The 17,300-nt window shown below is 54.0% G+C and overlaps 1 protein-coding gene across 13 annotated transcripts in view; it reads left to right on the forward strand.

Annotated features, from left to right (window-relative positions):
* Positions 1-17,300, forward strand: part of GOLGA3 (golgin A3) — a 70,181-nt gene that overhangs the window by 44,778 nt on the left and 8,103 nt on the right. For all 13 annotated transcript variants that reach the window (XM_058281167.2, XM_058281171.2, XM_058281166.2 and 10 more), the window contains 7 exons: positions 1,899-1,976; positions 2,777-3,040; positions 4,265-4,359; positions 5,233-5,449; positions 14,167-14,310; positions 15,145-15,342; positions 16,857-16,973. In XM_058281167.2, the coding sequence (XP_058137150.1) occupies positions 1,899-1,976; positions 2,777-3,040; positions 4,265-4,359; positions 5,233-5,449; positions 14,167-14,310; positions 15,145-15,342; positions 16,857-16,973 (1,113 nt within the window). The remainder of the gene's footprint in view (positions 1-1,898; positions 1,977-2,776; positions 3,041-4,264; positions 4,360-5,232; positions 5,450-14,166; positions 14,311-15,144; positions 15,343-16,856; positions 16,974-17,300) is intronic.

The following is a 17,300-nucleotide window of genomic DNA, read 5'->3' on the forward strand; positions in this document are numbered from 1 at the left end:
AGTGGCTGCGGAGCGTGGGCTGGTCTGTGCACATGCCTGCAGCAGCGTGGGTACACGCCGGGGCCCAGCGCCGGGCCGGGAGCAGATGAGCCCCTGCGCCCTGGCACCCTGCCTGAGCAGGTGGGTGTGGCAGTGCCAGCAGCTGAACTGCGCTCGTCGGGGCTTTGCAGGAAGTCCACCAGGCAGCACAAGGCTCTGGCCCCGAGGGATTTAGGGAAAGCTTCACTTTCCTCACATTACTTGAATACACGGGCAAGTTTCGGCTTCTCCTTCCTTTGCCCTCCTCTCTCTGTGCCTAACAGCATGTGATGTGGTGCTGTCACTGGCACGGTCCCCCGTCGGGCTGACATGAGGGTCAGTGAGGGGCCTGGGAAGGGCCCTGGCCCACCCCGCCCATCCCCGTGTTGGAGAACATGCGCTGGCAGGCATGTTGCGAGGTGGGTGGGCGAGGGGCCTCAGGTGTCGTCTTGGTGTAGGGCGTGTGGGGGATGCGGAGTTAGGATCGGGCAGGAGCAGATCCTTAAATTCCATCCTGTGGGAAACCAGCGACATGGTTTCCCTTCGGCAAAGTGAGGGAAACTGAGGCTGCGGCTTCTTTCCAACATTGACCTGCACTAAGTTAATTTCTGGGATAGAGGAGCTAGAGCAGAGCAGGTCGCTGCCCCTCGGTGAATTTAGGTCCAGTGGGCAGAGTCGCCTCCGAGAAATTGGAGAACTCTGTTGAGGAGTTTGAGTTTGCAGTAAGGCTGAGCGCAGTCTCCGGGTCTCGGGGCCCCTCGGGGCCTACAGCGCGGCTCCTCCTGGCTGAGTCTACCCTGCAGTGCTGACCAACATGCAGGGAGGTGTCCTTGGGAGAAGACGGTTACCATGACAACAGGTGGAGGGGCGGGGCAGTGACTCCCGTCTCCGCGGGGCTTTCACCCAGTGCCAGGAGAACCGGGCCTCAGGCCCTCAGCCCGCCGCCCGCCCCACACCTGCCCCGCGCCTTCTGCCTCCTCCCAGGTGCCACCAGGCCAGGGGACCTCTGAAGAGTCAGAGTGGACGGCACGGGACAGAGGACCTTCGTGAAGGGGATTTTAAGGGGGAAATTACATACTTCCTAATCCTACCCAATGTGTAATTAGGGCTCGAGTCTGTCCTGGAATTGGAGGGTGAGTCATTCGCTAGTGTAAGACCACTCTGGTTTCCAGTGACGGCAGACGCGTCCCTCTGCACAGCTCCTGGTCTCGTTTGAGCTGCAGGACAGTCTTCTCACGTGCTTTTCATGCCACTTGGACTCAGAGGGCCGCCAGTGCTTTTCTCAGTTTACACCCGCCTGCCTTTATAAATTTCTTTTTTAAATATTACTTTACCACTGGCTTTTTTCACCAAAAGCATTTATAATGCTCTAGGGTAGCATTGCCCAAACTCCATGTCCTGAACGCCTGGTCTTGTGGAGGCCGGTTCTGACCATAGGACTGGGGCGGGGCCCGCGATCCCGCGTGGACCGGCTCCTGCGGGGGTTTGAGCTGCAGTTGGCAAACTCCTGCCAGGGACCCAGCGCCACTTCTCTGTGTAAACAGCTGAAGTCAGTACGCGTGCTCGTTGTATGTGCTGCGGCTGTGCTTACACTGGGGCAGAGACATCCAGCCGCGAGGCCCGAGGCACTACCCTGCTTGCCCCTGCAGACGGGGTCGACCCGGACCTGGGCCCTTGCCCGCCCCTTCCCCTCGCCTATGCCGCCCCTAGTCTTGGCCTTTGCTTTTTAAGTGGCAGGGACAGGAGGGCCAGTGACGAGTCGTGATCCTTGGAGCGTAATACACCTCTCTTCCACGCAGTGACGGCTGTGCCAACTCTTGGGCACGGTGTCCTTGTGGCACCGTCTAGGGTCATGTACTGTGCACTGTGTTTCTCCGCAGGTGGAGCACCTGCAGCAGGAGACCGCCGCTCTGAAGAGGCAGACGCAGAAGGCGAAGGAGCAGTTCCTGCAGCAGAAGGTAACACCAGTCGTTCGTTTTCTTCAGGTGCAACAAATGTACACAGAGAAATCCTTTACAGTATTACTGCTTCAGTAGAACAAAACTGATCAAGAAGAATGCAGTCTTACATCGTTAAGGTTTTTTCAGGGTGCTTCTTGACTTCCCGTTCCTCGCCTCCACGACCAGCGTGGTGTGCTCTGGGCAGTGGCAGCTGCCTGCACTCACGGGGTTTCCGTGGAAGCCCGTCCTCGGCCCTTCAAAGAATCATGCACTTTTACTGCCTAAGTTGAGTTTGTGCTTAGAATGCCTTTGGAAATTTACCCCACGGTTCAGCCTTGAAACTCGTTACAGGCGTGCAGGAAGCGTGGCACGTAAGCCTGATGTAGTGAAGCAGATGTCTATTGTTGGAAGAATGACTGCAGTTGCACATTTTCTTGCACAGCATTAGTCGAGTGCTCTAAGGCATCTGAGAGGAAGATGGCAGAGTAGCCAGGTGGCGTTATATTTTATTACTGATACAAGCGGAGGGCCGCCTAGCGGAAGCCAGGCAGTGCCACCGAAGGCAGAAGAAATTGTCCAGTCTCCAGGACTAGATGAACTCTGTCTAAGCAGCGAGAGGCTGGTGAGACTGCTTTGTGCTTTATACCAGTCTCTGGTTGGGGATGGTGACACGGCTTAATTGTAAGAATTAGTGAACATAAAATAACGGTGTCTTTGATTTGACGAAACTTGGTAAGTTATGGCCTCGACGAGTGGTGGTGTTGCTGAACCAGACTTGCTGCTGGAGCTGGCCCGCACTGCCCCTTTTGTCTGGACAGGTGATGGTGGAAGCCTACCGGCGGGATGCCACCTCCAAAGACCAGCTCATCAGTGAGCTGAGAACCACCAAGAAGAGGCTGGACGCGGAGGCGAAGGCGCTGAGGCAGGAGCTGGTCCAACTGCAGGCCGAGAGGAGGTCCACAGAGGGGGAGCGCTCCCGGCTGCAGAAGGAGGTCTCGCGGGTCCACCAGCAGATGGCGGGCCTCGAGGCGCACCTCCAGGCCATGCAGAAGGAGCACGGGGAGATGGAGGCGCATTTGCAGGTCCGGGGGCGTGTGGACTTGGTTTGCATTCTGAAGGCTTCTTCCCTCGTGGAGCGCTATAGGGCGGGGCGGCAGCAGAGAGAGGGTCTGCACTGGGAGGTGTCTGTGGGGCCAGGGGCTCTCAGGACGTGTCAGTGAGGAGGCCAGGGTCGGCCATGGCCGGCCGGCCTTGCAGAAAGAGAGAAGTGTCTGTGCGGGCAACCGGTGTGTGAGGCTCTGGTCGAGGAAGGGCGCAGCACACCCTGGGGAGGTCGCAGCGCTGAGTCCACAGGGGCCTGGGGAGGTCCACAGCCAGGACCAGGGTGGCAGGCGGGCCTGGTTGCTTCGAGTCATGCTGGGGCACATGGTGGGACCTGGGAGGGGGCGCCCTCAACTCCGAGACAGAAGCTGGTGTAAGCGGTGAGCCTCGGGGGGTGGAGCCTACATCTCGGAAGTCTCCGGACAGGCTGGGCAGTGGCATCAGGCAGGTCCACCCTCGTGTCTGCCCTGAGGCGGGAGTACAGGCTGGACAGTGCCCACAGCCTCAGGGACTGGGCCGTCACCTCACGAGCCTGTAGGCAGAGAAGCAGCCGGGGACCGGGCTGGGGGAGGCTGAGGAGCTGGGAGAGGCCTGCAGAGAGGCTGGAGGCCGGGTGGGGGCCACAGGAGCTGGGGCGTCTCTGTCTATCCTCTGGCGAGCGGGCGAGGTGCCCGGGGCTGCCCACTGGACTGGGCCAGGAGCCAGGGCCGGAGGGGCCAGCCTGGTGGAGGGACGGGCACCTGGCCTTGGCTGGTGCTGGTTCGTGGTGGCCGCGGCGGCGAGGGCAGAGCCTGTGCGCTGCTGGCGCTGGTTCTGGAAGACGTGCTCCACGCGGTGCTGGGGTAATTTATCACGAAGGGGCCGAGAGAAGGAAGCGAGTGGGAGGCGAGGAGGAGGGGGCCTCCAGCCACTCGCTCAGCCCAGCACCCAGCGTGCTCGTGGGCTGAGGATTGTGAACCGCACACCGCGGGCCCTGGGCCAGGGCTCTGGGGGGCTGTGGGGTCACCGGGTGGCAGGCGCAGCTGCCGGCCCCTCTCCCCGTCCTCTCCCTCCCCCTTTTGCCCTGTGCTGCTGGGGACTTGAGGTGGCTCCAACACAGTTGTCCTCGGTGTGCTCACGTGTAAAAGGGGCAGGTGCCTGGTCCAGCCAGGTCAGCCTTCAACCCGCGTGACCCTCACATTGTCTCCCCTCTCTTCTCTTTGAAGTCCTTGCAGTTCGACAAAGAGCAGATGGTCACACTTACAGAGGACAATGAGCTGTTAAAGAGGCAAATAGAAGAACTGCAGCAGGAAGCCAGGAAGTAAGTCTCCCGCTCCTGTGCGCGTCTAGGAAGAGCTGGTGCTGTGTAACGAGGGAGGCTGGGGACGTGCGCGCTCCTGAGCCGAGGGGCCCTCAGAACACCCAGATTCTCCTCAGGGTGCTTGCAAACCCTGCTGGGAGTCGTGCTGAGTGTGGCTGGTACGTTATGTTCCACATTTACAGGTAGACAGTTTATTCAGTAAGTCAGTCTGTGAGAGTCCTGAGCTGGAAAGCCCCTTGTGCCTTCACTCACGCGCCTTCCTTATCTTCCTCCTTCCATCCCTCTGCCCCAATCCTAGCTCCCTCTCCAGGGTCCGTAGCTCTGTGCTTGCCGTCACGCTTGTGCACATCTCTTCAGAGCCCGTTGCACGTCCACACGTCCATGCACACCGGCTCCCACCCTCTGGGGGCTTTCACCTGCGCGGCACACCCCACGCCACTCTGCTCTATCACCAGGGATTTATGAACAAGTGCAGCTTCACTTGATATTGCTGATACCAGGAAGAATATGTGAAAAGCTTTTCTTGGGTAGGAGAGGAACTATTTCTGTGCCTTCACAAAATCATTTTAAAACAGCTCTAAGTGGAGGGCCAGGTAAATACAACAACCTGCCTGTAATAATGAGGCTGGCTGAAATTTACTGCCTCTGCTGCGTGCCCGCCCTGGGGTGAGCTCCTGACAGCCCCAGGAGGAGGTGCACCCAGTAGCCGGCTCCTCCCGAGCAGAAGCTGGCGCTTGGACGGCCAGAACCGGAACGTGCGGAGCCCAGGCCCCTGGAGGAGGGACCCACGAGGCATGTGTCGGGTTCTAGGAAGCCCACACGATGGCACCGCGGCGAGCCTGAATCCCCCTGCTGCTCCTCCCCATGTCTTAGGGCCATCACCGAGCAGAAGCAGAGGATGAAGTGCCTGGGCTCGGACTTGACCAGCGCCCAGAAGGAGATGAAGGCCAAGCACAGAGCCTACGAGAGCGCCGTGGGGCTCCTCAGCCGCCGCCTGCAGGAGGCCCTCAGTGCCAAGGAGTCCTCGGAGGCGGAGCTGAGCACGCTCCGAGCCCAGGCTGCGGACGGCGGCGGCAGCCTCATCTTACAAGTAGGCGGGCGGCCCGCGTGCTCCTGGCCAGGGCTGGGGAGAAAGGGGTGGGTGAGCACGTTGGTCCCGGGCCTTCCCGAAGGCTGTGGCGGGTGAGGGAGCATTTCTGTGTAACCCCAGGCGGGTGTCAGTATCACCATGAAACGCGATGGTTTGTAGACCTCCCTGCAGTAGATCGCACAGGGGCTGAGGGGTGTGGTCTCCACCTCGTTTTCAGGGGAGAACCTTGGCTCGGAAGAGGCAAAGTCAGGATGTGCTCCGCTGGGAGGGCGCGGACGATGGCTACGGCCCCGCGAGGGCCGGCAGAGGCTTGGGCAGGACGCGGCCTCGGGCCTGCAAAAGCTTCTCGGAGGATGCGGCCCTTGAACTGTCTTGAGGAAGCGTGGAGGGCTTGGGGCAGCGGCCGCGGCGGAGCTTCTGGTCGAGGGCTCCCCCGAGGCAGGGCATGCGTGGCACAGGAAGCGATGGCTGGAAGATCTGAGTGTTGGGGAGGGGTCTTGGGTCTGGGCGCTGCTGCAGGGTTGGACTCAGGGTAGCGGCCTGCTGTTCTTGGGAGCACGGCTTGGCCTTTCCTTTGTGGGCCCTGCTGCCCTCGCCAGAGGTGACGCGACAGCACGGTGGGCATCAAGGGGCCGGTCCAAGAGAGTCGAGGTCGAGGCTGGGAAGAGGCGCGAGGCGGGGGGGGGCCGGGCCAGAGGGGTGGATTGTGTGGGGGCTGGACCACAGGTGGTCATGGTTATAGGGGATGCTTTTGAGATCAGCTCGGGACCCTGGGATTGAAGTGGCCGTAAGAGACCCAGGCCCAGGAGGAGACGTCTTGGAGGTGAGGCTCCAGGGGCAGGAAGGCTGGCGGCTCAGGAGGAGGGTGGGGACAGGAGCTGCGGGGAGAGGTCTGCAGGGAGAGGTCCACGGGGCGCCTCGCCAGAGCTCTTCTCCCTTGGCCTTTGACTTGCATTTAGCATAAAGAGGAGGGGTGAGGGCCCTGGGGTCCGTAAATGGAGGAGGGTCCGAGGGAGGGCCAGGTGGGAGTTGTTAGTTGCCCAGGAGTGAGCGCTGTGTCGCTGTGGTGAGGCCCACAGACTGCGCCGTGCAGACACGTCCTGTCCCGTCAGAAGACGAGGGTGCTGGTTCCCTGGCTGCGGCAGTGCCGCCGTTGGGAGGTTAGCCTGCGTTTTGCTTGTTGCTCTCCGCTTTGAATCGTTTCATATGGATCTTGGTGCTGACTCTTCTATGCGTTTCTGCCATCCCATTGGAAGAGAACGTGTGTGCATGATGTTTTCTTGTCAGTTTATACTCTGCGCCCCCCTTAGAGTAGAAACGATGGGAGGGAGTGGAGTCGGCTCCGCTGGCGGCATATCCCCTGGCCGCCTGGTGACGCTTGTCCTCGTGCTGTGCAGCCCTCTGAGCAGTGGCTGTCGTGGCCTGGCAGCAGCAGGCGTGGGCTCAAGGGCCGCTGGAAGAGGGTGACCATGGAGGGAGTGTGCGCCTGTAGGTGCTCGCTAACGAGAGGTGGAAACGAGGCAGGTGTTCAAAACCACCTCGTTAGGGCTACATGAGGTGGGATGTGAGCGCTTACAGGTGTCTAGCACCCTGTGTGCCTGCGCCCACACTTGTGTGCGTGGGTGCGTGCCTGGGCCTCTGCTCACGTGCATGCATGAGCCAGTGCTTCTGTGTGTACATGCGTCTGCATGCATGGATTTGTGCTTATGTGTACATGTACATGTCTGTGCTTTTGTGTGTACATGTGTGAGCCTGTGCTTGTGTATACCTGTGTGTACATGTGTATGCATGAACCTGTGCTTCTGTGTGTACATGTGTGTGCATGCATGGGTTTGTGCTTGTGTGTGCATGTACGTGCTTGTGCTTTTGTGTGTACACGTGTGATCCTGTGCTTGTGTATACTTGTGTGTGTGCATGTGTACATTTGTATGCATGAGCCTGTGCTTCTGTGTGTACATATGTGTGCATGCATGGGTTTGTGCTTGTGTGTGCCTGTGCTTCTTTGCGTACATGTGTGTGCACGTGCATGCATGGGTCTGTGCTTGTGAGCATGCGTACATGTGAGGCTGTGCTTGTGTGTGTGTGTGTATGCATAAGTGTTTATCTGAGTGCCTGTGTTGGGATGCACATTTGTGGGTCTGCTCATCTGTGGGTGTACGTGTCTGCTTATGTGTGCACGTGTAACCCTGTGCTTGCATGTCTGCTCAGGTGTGCCTTTGCTTGTGTGCATGCAGGCATGTGCGTGTGTGTGTTTTTTATGGTGCCTGCTACTGCTTACTTGCCACAGGTTGTGTCTCTTATCTACATGCTAGAATTTTTCTCTATTTTTAAAGCATTTAACTGAAAAAAGTTATTTTATTAGACTGCTAATGTCATTAATGTGTGCATGTGATGGTTAATTTATGTCCTTTAAAGGAAAATGAAATCAAATAATAATAAATGTAAAAGTATTGAAATCATAGGAAGTATCTCCTTCAATCACAGTAGAATAAAACTAGAAATCAATAAGAGAAGGAAACTGAAAAGTTTAGAAATATATGGAAATTAAATAACATGCTATTCAACAGCCAATGAACCGTAGAAGAAATCACAAGGGAAATTAGGAAATATCTTGAGATGAATGAAAACAAAACCACAACATACTGAAACTTTTATGGGATATAGCAAAGACAGTGCTCAGATGGAATTTTTTTTTTTTTAAAGATTTATTTTTATTTAATTCCCCTCCCCTCCCCCCGTTGTCTGTTTTCTGTGTCTATTTGCTGCGTCTTGTTTCTTTGTCCGCTTCTGTTGTCGTCAGCGGCTTGGGAAGTGTGGGCGGCGCCATTCCTGGGCAGGCTGCACTTCTTTCGTGCTGGGCAGCTCTCCTTACGGGGCGCACTCCTTGCGCGTGGGGCTCCCCTACGCGGGGGACACCCCTGGGTGGCACGGCACTCCTTGCGCGCATCAGCACTGCGCATGGGCCAGCTCCACACGGGTCAAGGAGGCCCGGGGTTTGAACCGCGGACCTCCCATGTGGTAGACGGACGCCCTAACCACTGGGCCAAAGTCCGTTTCCCATCAGATGGAATTTTATAGCTCTAAGAGTCTACATTAAAAAAGGAAGAATACCACAAATTAATAACTTAACTTCACATCTAAAGAAACTAAGTAAGAAGAGCAAAACAAGCCCAAAGTTAGTAGCAGGCAGAAAATAGTAAAAATTAGAGCAGAGATAGAGAATAGATAAACAAGAGAGAATTAACAAAATAAAACATTGGTTTATTAAAAAGAACAATAAAATCAAGAAACCTTCAGCCAGACCGACAAAGAAAAGGTGAGAGAGAATGTGCAAATTAGGAGTAAAAGTGGGGACACTGCTACCCACCTTGCAGAAATAAAAAGAGTTATAAGGACTATGAACAATCCTATGCCAACAAACGAGAAAACTACATAAAATGGACAAGTTCCTAGAAACAAACAAATTACCTAATCTGATGCAAGAAGAAATAGCAAATCTCAACAGACTGTAGCAAGTAAAGAGATTGAATTAGTATTAAAAACAAAACAACCAACAAAGAAAAGTCCAGACCGGATGGTTTCAATAGTGAATTCTACCAAATATTTAAAGATTTAACACCACCCCTTCTCAAACTCTGCTAAAAAGTGGAAGAGAAGATATTACTTACTAACTCATTCTACGAGGGCAGCATTACCCTGATAACAAAGCCAGAGAGACAGCCCAACATAGGAAATTCCAGACCAAAATCCCTTATGGATATAGCCGCAGAAATTCTCAGCCAAACTGTCAAACTGAATCCAACAGTATATTAAAAAGATTATACACCTTGACCAAGTGGGATTTATTTCAAGAATGCAACGTAAGAATATTGATCAGCATAAACACCACATTGATAGGAGAAAGGAAAAAACCACATGATCATCCTTATTGATGTAGAAGACATCCTTTCATGAAAAAACCACTCAGAAATCTAGGACTAGAAAGGGAACTTTCTCAGTAAAGGCCATTTAGGAAAAGGCCACAGCAAGTGTCCTACTCAGTGGTGACAGACTGGAAGCTTTCCCCCAAGACCAGGAGCAAGACAGGGGTGTCCACTGTCACCACTGTTAGTCAGCGAAAGTTCTGGCAAGAGCAGTCAGTCAGGCAAGAGAAAGAAAGGCAAAGCATCCGAATTGGAAAGGAAGAAATAAAATGATCCCTGTTTGCAAATGACATGAACCCTATATGGAGAAAATCCCAAAGCATCCCTGAGAAAGTGAATAGAACTAATCAGCAAATTCAGCAAAATTGCACGATACAAGATAAACATGCAGAAATCAGTTGGATTCCTATATACCGGAGATGAACAATCTGAAAGGACATGAAGAAAACAATTCTATTTACAATAATTTCTAAAAGAGTAAAATACCGAGGAATAAATTTAACCAAGGAGGTACAAGACTTATACATAGAAGACTACAAAACTTAGCTAAAAATTTAAAGACCTAAATAAATGGGAAGACATCCTGTGTTCACGGGTTGGAAGACTTCATTGTTAAGTGTCAATACTGCCTAAAGTGACCCACAAACTCAATGCAATCCCTATCAGAATTCTACTGGCCTTTTTTGCAGAAATGTAAAAGTTGATCCTCAGCTTCATATGAAATTGCAAGGTGCCCTGGAGAGCTAAATCTTATCTTGTAGGAGAACAAAGTCGGAGGACTCACGCGTCCTGACTTCAGAACTTACCATGAATCTACAGCAGTTAAAAGTGTGGTGCGGACATAAGGATAGACATATGGACTAGTGGGACAGAATTGAGAGTCCAGAGTTTAATCGACTATCTGTGGCCAGTTGATTTTTCACAAAGGTGCCAAGTCCATTCGATGCAGAAAGAATAGTCTCTTCTTTGGTGCTGGGAGAACAGGAAATATCTCTCACCACTTGTATGTCAGCTGATGCAAAGTACCAGCAATCTGTTGGTTTTTATAAAGGGTGTTTATTTGGGGTAGAAGCTCACAGGTACCAGGCCATAAAGCCTAAGTTACTTCCCTCACCAAAGTCTGTTGCCATGTGTTGGAGCAAGATGGCTGCTGACGTCTCCCAGGATTTCATGCTTCCCAGGTTCCTCTCTTCCTGGGGCTTGTTTCTCCCCGGCCTCAGCTGCCCTGCTCTGTCCACAATGCCAGCTCTAAACTGTCAGGCAACTGCTCATCTCTCTTCCCAGGGCCTCTGCTGTGTCTAATCGAGCCTTCTCTCTGCTCCTCTGTGTGCTTACTTCCTAGGCCCCAGCATTAAAACTCCAACTAATTCTTCTGCTGTGTCATTTTCTCTAGTGATGTGGCCCAATCAAAGCTTTAATCATTATTTAATCAAGTAAAAGTGAAACCTCTGAATACAATATAATCTGTTATGTCCAGAGGGACAGACCAGTTTACAAACATAATCCAATATGTATTTTTGGAATTCATAAACAATATTAAACTACCACACCACTATGTAAAAATTAATTCAAAATGGATTAAAAAAACCTAGATAAAAGAGTAGGGAGTGTGGTATATGGGAATCCCCTATGTATATATATTTTTTAACCACCTTTTTTTTTTAATCTCCCCCTTGCAGCTTTTTTGTGTGCTGTCTGCTCTCTGTGTCCATTCACTGTGTGTTCTTCTGTGTCTTTATTTTTATTTCCCCTCCCCACCTTGCGGCTTGCTTACCGTCTGCTCTCTGTGTCCATAACTGTACTCTTTGGCGGTTGTTTTTCTTTTGTTTTAACTTGTCTCCCTTTTTGTTGCGTCACCTTGCCGAGTCAACTCCCCACAGTGCTTGCAGGCCAGGCAGTTCACCACAGCGTGCGGGCCAGCCGCCTTCACAAGGAGGCCCCTGGACGCGGACCCAGGGCCTCCCGTGTGGGAGACGGAGCCCAACTGAGTGAGCCACAGCCGCTTCCCTCCCCTGTATTTTTTATGTAATCTAAGTATCTTTAAAAAAAATTTTTTTTAAATAAAGGCAAAACCATTTTAAGAGACAAAGAAAAAAAATGAGCCAAGGATTTGCATAGGCATTTCTCCAAATGAGATATTCAGATGCTTAGTAAGTATGTGAAGGATGCTTAACATCATTAGCCATTAAATGAAAGCAAATTAAAAACTATGAGATATCACTTTACACCCAAGAGGATGCCTTATGTTAAGAAATCTGGAAGAAAGTGTTGGCAAAGCTGCTGAGAAATAGGAACCCTTGAACATCATTGGTGGCAATGTAAAATGGCACAGGTGCTGTGGGAAGCAGTTACTACTTCCTCAGAAAGTTCATCACAGAACGACCATAGACCCAGCAATTTCACTCCTAGGTGTATAAAGAATTGGAAGCAGAGACTCAGACATAGATTTATACACCCATGTTCACACAGCGTTATTCACAGTAGCCTATGTGTCCATCCTCAGATGAATGCATAAACAAAATATGGTGTATCCATAAATGGAAGATTTTTCAGCTGTAATTAAAAAAAAGGAAGTGCTGATACGTGCTTGAATTTTGAAGACATCATGTTGAGGGAAATAAACCAGAACAAATATTGCAGGGTTTCTCATATATGAAAAACTTAGAACAAGCAGATTCACAGAGAAAAATCAGAAGAGTAGTCACCATGGGTGGGGGAGGGAAAAGTAGGGAGTTATTACTAAAGGCAACTGAAGTGAAACGGATGTGGCTCAACTGATCAGAGCGTCCACCTACCGTATAGGAGGTCCAGGGTTCTAACCCAGGGCCTCCTGGCCCGTGTGGTGAGCTGGCCCGTGTGCATTGCTGCCGTGCGCAAGGAGTGCCGTGCCTGTGTAGGGAAGCTCCACACGCAAGGAATGTGCCCTGCAAGGAGAGCCGCCCCGTGCGAAAAAAGCGCAGCCCGCCCATGGAGAGCTGACGCAAGGTGACGCAACAAAAAGATTCCTGGTGCTGCTGGAAATGCAGTGGACACAGAAGAACACACAGCAAATGGACACAGAGAGCAGACAATGGGGGCAGGGAGGGGAGAGAAATAAATAAATAAAAGAAATCTTTAACAAAAAATAAAGGCATCTGAGTTTCGGTTTCGGATGATGAAAATATTGAGGGAATGGTGGTGAAATTTACACAGTTTGTTGGTGTACTTAATGTCAAAGAATTGTCGACTTAAAATGATTTTTATGTATGTATGTTTTCTCACAACCAAAAAAAATCTAGGAAATGATAGAAAGCTGAGAAAAGCGGAATAGGTTTTATAAGTTGCCAAATTCATGGTATGTACATCTGCTTTCCCTTCAAGTTCAGGGTGCAAATGTAGTCATCTTTTTATCCCTCATCCTGTGTTTCTTTAGCAGAAATCCCGGTCAGGCTTCAGGGAACCAGGGGAGGCACGCTGGGGCAGCCCTCTCTTCTTTCCTGGGTGGTTCCAGCTGCTGGCCCTGTGCCACCTCCCTGTGGCTCTGGGGCCATCGACATTGTCCCAGTTTGTCTAAACTGGGCACTCGAGCTGTAATAACTAAAGTTCACTTTCATTCTTACCTCCTTCAACATCCGTTTGTCGAGGGACCAGACTGAGAAAGTAGCAGTTTTAAGTTTATTCTTTAATTTTAGCCCACTTGTGTTCAGTGTGGGAAAGAGGTATCAGATATGATACTTTAGAGGCGTGAAGACAAAGAGAAGTTCAGTGGGCTTCCCCAGAGCTTGACGCGAGTTTACGGTAATGATGAGAAGCCCCTTGAGGTTTGTTTCTGATATTTAGGGGAATCTCGCTGTCTGGATCAGAGTGAACAGGACCATATGACAGACCGCGGACCTGATACAGAATAAGGACTACAGGGAAGCGGACTTGGCCCGGTGGTTAGGGCGTCCATCTGCCACATGGGAGGTCCGCTGTTCAAACTCTGGGCCTCCTTGCCTGTGTGGAGCTGGCCCATGCGCGGTGCTGATGCACGCAAGGAGTGCCGTGCCACGCAGGGGTGTCCCCCGTGTAGGGGAGCCCCACGTTCAAGGAGTGTACCCCATAAGGAGAGCCGCCCAGCGCGAAAGGAAGTGCAGCCTGCCCCAGAAATGGCGCTGCACACATGGAGAGCTGACGCAGCAAGATGATGCAACAAAAAGAAACACAGATTCCCATGTCACTGACAGCAACAGAAGTGGACAAAGAAGATGCCCCAAATAGACACAGAGAACAGACAACCAGGTTGGGGTGGGGGCAGAGAAATAAATAAATCTTTAAAAAAAAAAAAAAAAGGACTACAGCAGACAGGGCCGTATGACAGAGGGATAGAATAGTCATTATAAAATTATAGGGTCTTAATTGTAAGAAAGTTACCACACAGAGTTTTAATACGAGGGAAAACTGTGTTAAGGGATATGGGGTATATGGAAATTTTGTTTTCTCTGAATTTTTTTCTTTAACCTCCTGTTCTCTAATTAAAAGAAAAAAGAACAAAGAAAGAAAGTTCATCCTTATGTGGGGCTCGGGGGCGGGTGGAGGGATTGTGTGGAGACTCCTCAGGCTGTGGAGTCTCCCTTTGGAGTAATGAAATTGTGCTAAAATTTTTGTGGTGATGAATGTGCAGTACTGTGATTACACTGAAAACCATTGGTTTGCACTTGGGATAGATCGTATGGTTTGTGAATATATCTCAGTAAAACTGTTTTAACAAAAAAAAAAGGAAAAAGCAATGCCACAGAAATGGGTGACCAGTGCCCGTTCCCTTCCGGCTGCCAGGAAAGAGTGCGCACTCTGGAGGAGGAGCTGCAGGCCGTCGGCCACAGTAAGAAGCTGCTGGAGCAGGAGCTGCAAGAGGTCATCGCCCTGACCAGCCAGGAGCTGGAGGAGCAGCGTGAGAAGGTGCTCGAGCTGGATGATGAGGTACAGCCCCTCGCCGTTCTTCAGTGCGGCTCTGCGAGGTTACTGCTTGTCTGGCACCACGTCAAAACGCAGGGGCCACAGGTCCCAGGACCCCCTCTGCCCTGTGTCACAGCCGTGCACGCAGACCCTCAGGCCTTGTCTGCCCTGCCGCCCGGGGGCAGCTGTCATGTACTGCACATGCATAAGCCACGACGTCCTCTGGGGGAGCCGCCCCTGGACGTCTTCGTGTGAACCGGGAGTGCTATGGTTGCAGATACAGTCATAAAGCCCAAGTCCCTCTGGCTGGCCCCTTCAGGAGCAGCAGAGACGCTGCACAGGCAGTGCTGGGCGCAGCTCTCCCCAGCCCCAGCCCAGTTCTGTCCTCCATCCTTCTGCATTTGCCGTGGCCTGAGCCGAGCTCCTCCAGGGCTGTGTGCTCTTTCGCTCACTTCCAGCAGTTTACGGGGGCCACTCGTTCCTGTCCTCGGTTGCATTCTGATGCAGCTGGCTTAGGTTCTGTGCCTGCCTGGGAACCAGCCCCCGGCCAACGGAGTGGCCCAGCAGCCTGGCTGGGCTGTCTGCGGCATCCCAGGATCGCTGCTCCAGACCTCCCCACCCCAAGACAAGCCGGGGCCCTGGCAGTGGGTGGTAGGAATGCAGCTGGCAGCACGCTGCAGCGGGTGCCTTTCCAACCACAGGCAGCACATTTTGCCACCAGCGTAGTTTCTGTGTGATGTTTTTATCGCAGTTTAGTTTTAGCTGGATTTTGTTGAAAATCGCCAGCGTGTTTCTGGAGTGTGTGACAGCTCCGCTGACCGCAGTGTATAATCGGACAATGACCGTGATTTCTTCCAGCTTCAAGAATCCAGAGGTTTTAGGAAGAAGATCAAGCGCCTTGAGGAGGTGAATAGAAAGCTGACCCTCGAGTTAGAGCACGAGCGAGGGAGGCTCGCGGGTCTGGGACAGTCCAATGCGGCTCTAAGGGAGCACAACAGCATCTTGGAGACGGCCCTGGCCAGGAGGGAGGCCGACCTCGCGCAGCTGAACCTCCAGGTAACCGAGCCGTTCCCCAAACGGAGGGAGAGGGCGGCGGCCAGCAGCTTTCTGGAGGCGCGACCTGTTCGCGTGCTCAGCGCACATGCGCCGTCAGGGAGCACGGGCTCCGGGCGTGTGGTCGAGGCCGTGGTCGAGGGAGCCGCCGCACGCTGTGGAGTGTAGCTGGAGCGTGCAGCTTCCGTGGAGCGGGCTGTCGTCCCCACAGACATGGGGGCCTTTCTGGAGACCACGGTGAGAGCTGGACGTCGGCCGCTGGCCCGGCTGCAGACCTGGACCTAGGAACCCCCCGATGCTGAGGAGTGGGTGCCAGGCCCTGGCCTTCAGGTGGTCCAGCCTCAGGTACCAGAAGAGCAGCTCAGAGCCCGGGGCCACGTCCAGCCCAGCCTGGGACAGTCCATTCCACAGAGAGCCTCCACCTTGCGGTTCGGTCTCGCTCCCTCCCCCTCCTTGTTTTCACACCCTTGGGCCTTGTCGTGAGCCGACAGCCATTGTGCTTGCTCTCAAGTTTCTGATTTTGTGACTAACATGTTCTCCAGAGTAGATTTTACCCACCCTCCTCACTCAGGCCCTGTTGAGTGCAGCACGCAGCGTGGGGATGGACCCCTCTAGCGCATCATGCAGCGTGGCCCTGCAGTGGGCCCCTCTGGTGGAGTCGCGCAGCGTGGCCCCGCGGTGGGCCCCTGTGGTGCATCGTGCAGCATGGCCCCGTGGTGGGCCCCTCTGGTGGAGTCGCGTAGTGTGGCCTGCGGTGGGCCCCTCTAGTGCATCATGCAGCGTGGCCCCGCGGTGGGCCCCTCTGGTGCATTGTGCAGCGTGGCCCCGCGGTGGGCCCCTCTGGTGGAGTCGCGTAGTGTGGCCTGCGGTGGGCCCCTCTAATGCATCATGCAGTGTGGCCCCGCGGTGGGCCCCTCTGGTGGAGTCGCGCAGCGTGGCCCCGCGGTGGGCCCCTCTAGTGCATCATGCAGTGTGGCCCCACGGTGGGCCCCTCTGGTGGAGTCGCGTAGTGTGGCCTGCGGTGGGCCCCTCTAGTGCATCATGCAGTGTGGCCCCGCGGTGGGCCCCTCTGGTGGAGTCGCGTAGTGTGGCCTGCGGTGGGCCCCTCTAGTGCATCATGCAGTGTGGCCCCGCGGTGGGCCCCTCTGGTGGAGTCGCGTAGTGTGGCCTGCGGTGGGCCCCTCTAGTGCATCATGCAGTGTGGCCCCGCGGTGGGCCCCTCTGGTGGAGTCGCGTAGTGTTGCCTGCGGTGGGCCCCTCTAATGCATCATGCAGTGTGGCCCCGCGGTGGGCCCCTCTGGTGGAGTCGCGCAGCGTGGCCCCGCGGTGGGCCCCTCTGGTGCATCGTGCAGCGTGGCCCCGCGGTGGGCCCCTCTGGTGGAGTCGCGCAGCGTGGCCCTGCGGTGGTCCCCTCTAGTGCATCGCGCAACGTGGCCTGCTCAGTGGGCCCCTTCAGTGGCCTTGCACAGCATGGCCTAGTGGCAGTGGGCCATGCTCTTACCGCTCCGGATGTCCAGGTGCAGGCCGTGTTGCAGCGCAAAGAGGAGGAGGATCGCCACATGAAGCAGGCTATCCATGCCCTACAGACGGCCCTGGAGAAGGAAAAGGAGCGCGTGAGCAGCCTCAAGGAGCAGGTACCACAGGCTTCTGCTGCTTCACTTACTTTTTTCTTCTGGTGTTTTTTTTTGTCTTTATTTTTTTTCTACTTTTATTTGCCACCTGTGAGCCTTGATGGGACGCAGTTCTCAGTGCTGCACAGGGCGCCACTGACGTGCCAGTGCTCTTCCGGGGTCTTCTCCAGACTTTCTGCTGCGCTGCTCTGCAGTGGCCTCGCGCTGAGGGCCGCCCACCTAGGTTGAAGCCCCCGAGCCATGGGTGTGCCTCGCCAGGGCGGGCAGCCCGTCAGCAGCATCAAGCGCCAAAGTGCCAGCTGCGGCAGCCGTGACCATCCGTAGGAACAC

This window comes from Dasypus novemcinctus, chromosome 19 (assembly GCF_030445035.2).
Source record: "Dasypus novemcinctus isolate mDasNov1 chromosome 19, mDasNov1.1.hap2, whole genome shotgun sequence".
NCBI lineage: Eukaryota > Metazoa > Chordata > Mammalia > Cingulata > Dasypodidae > Dasypus > Dasypus novemcinctus.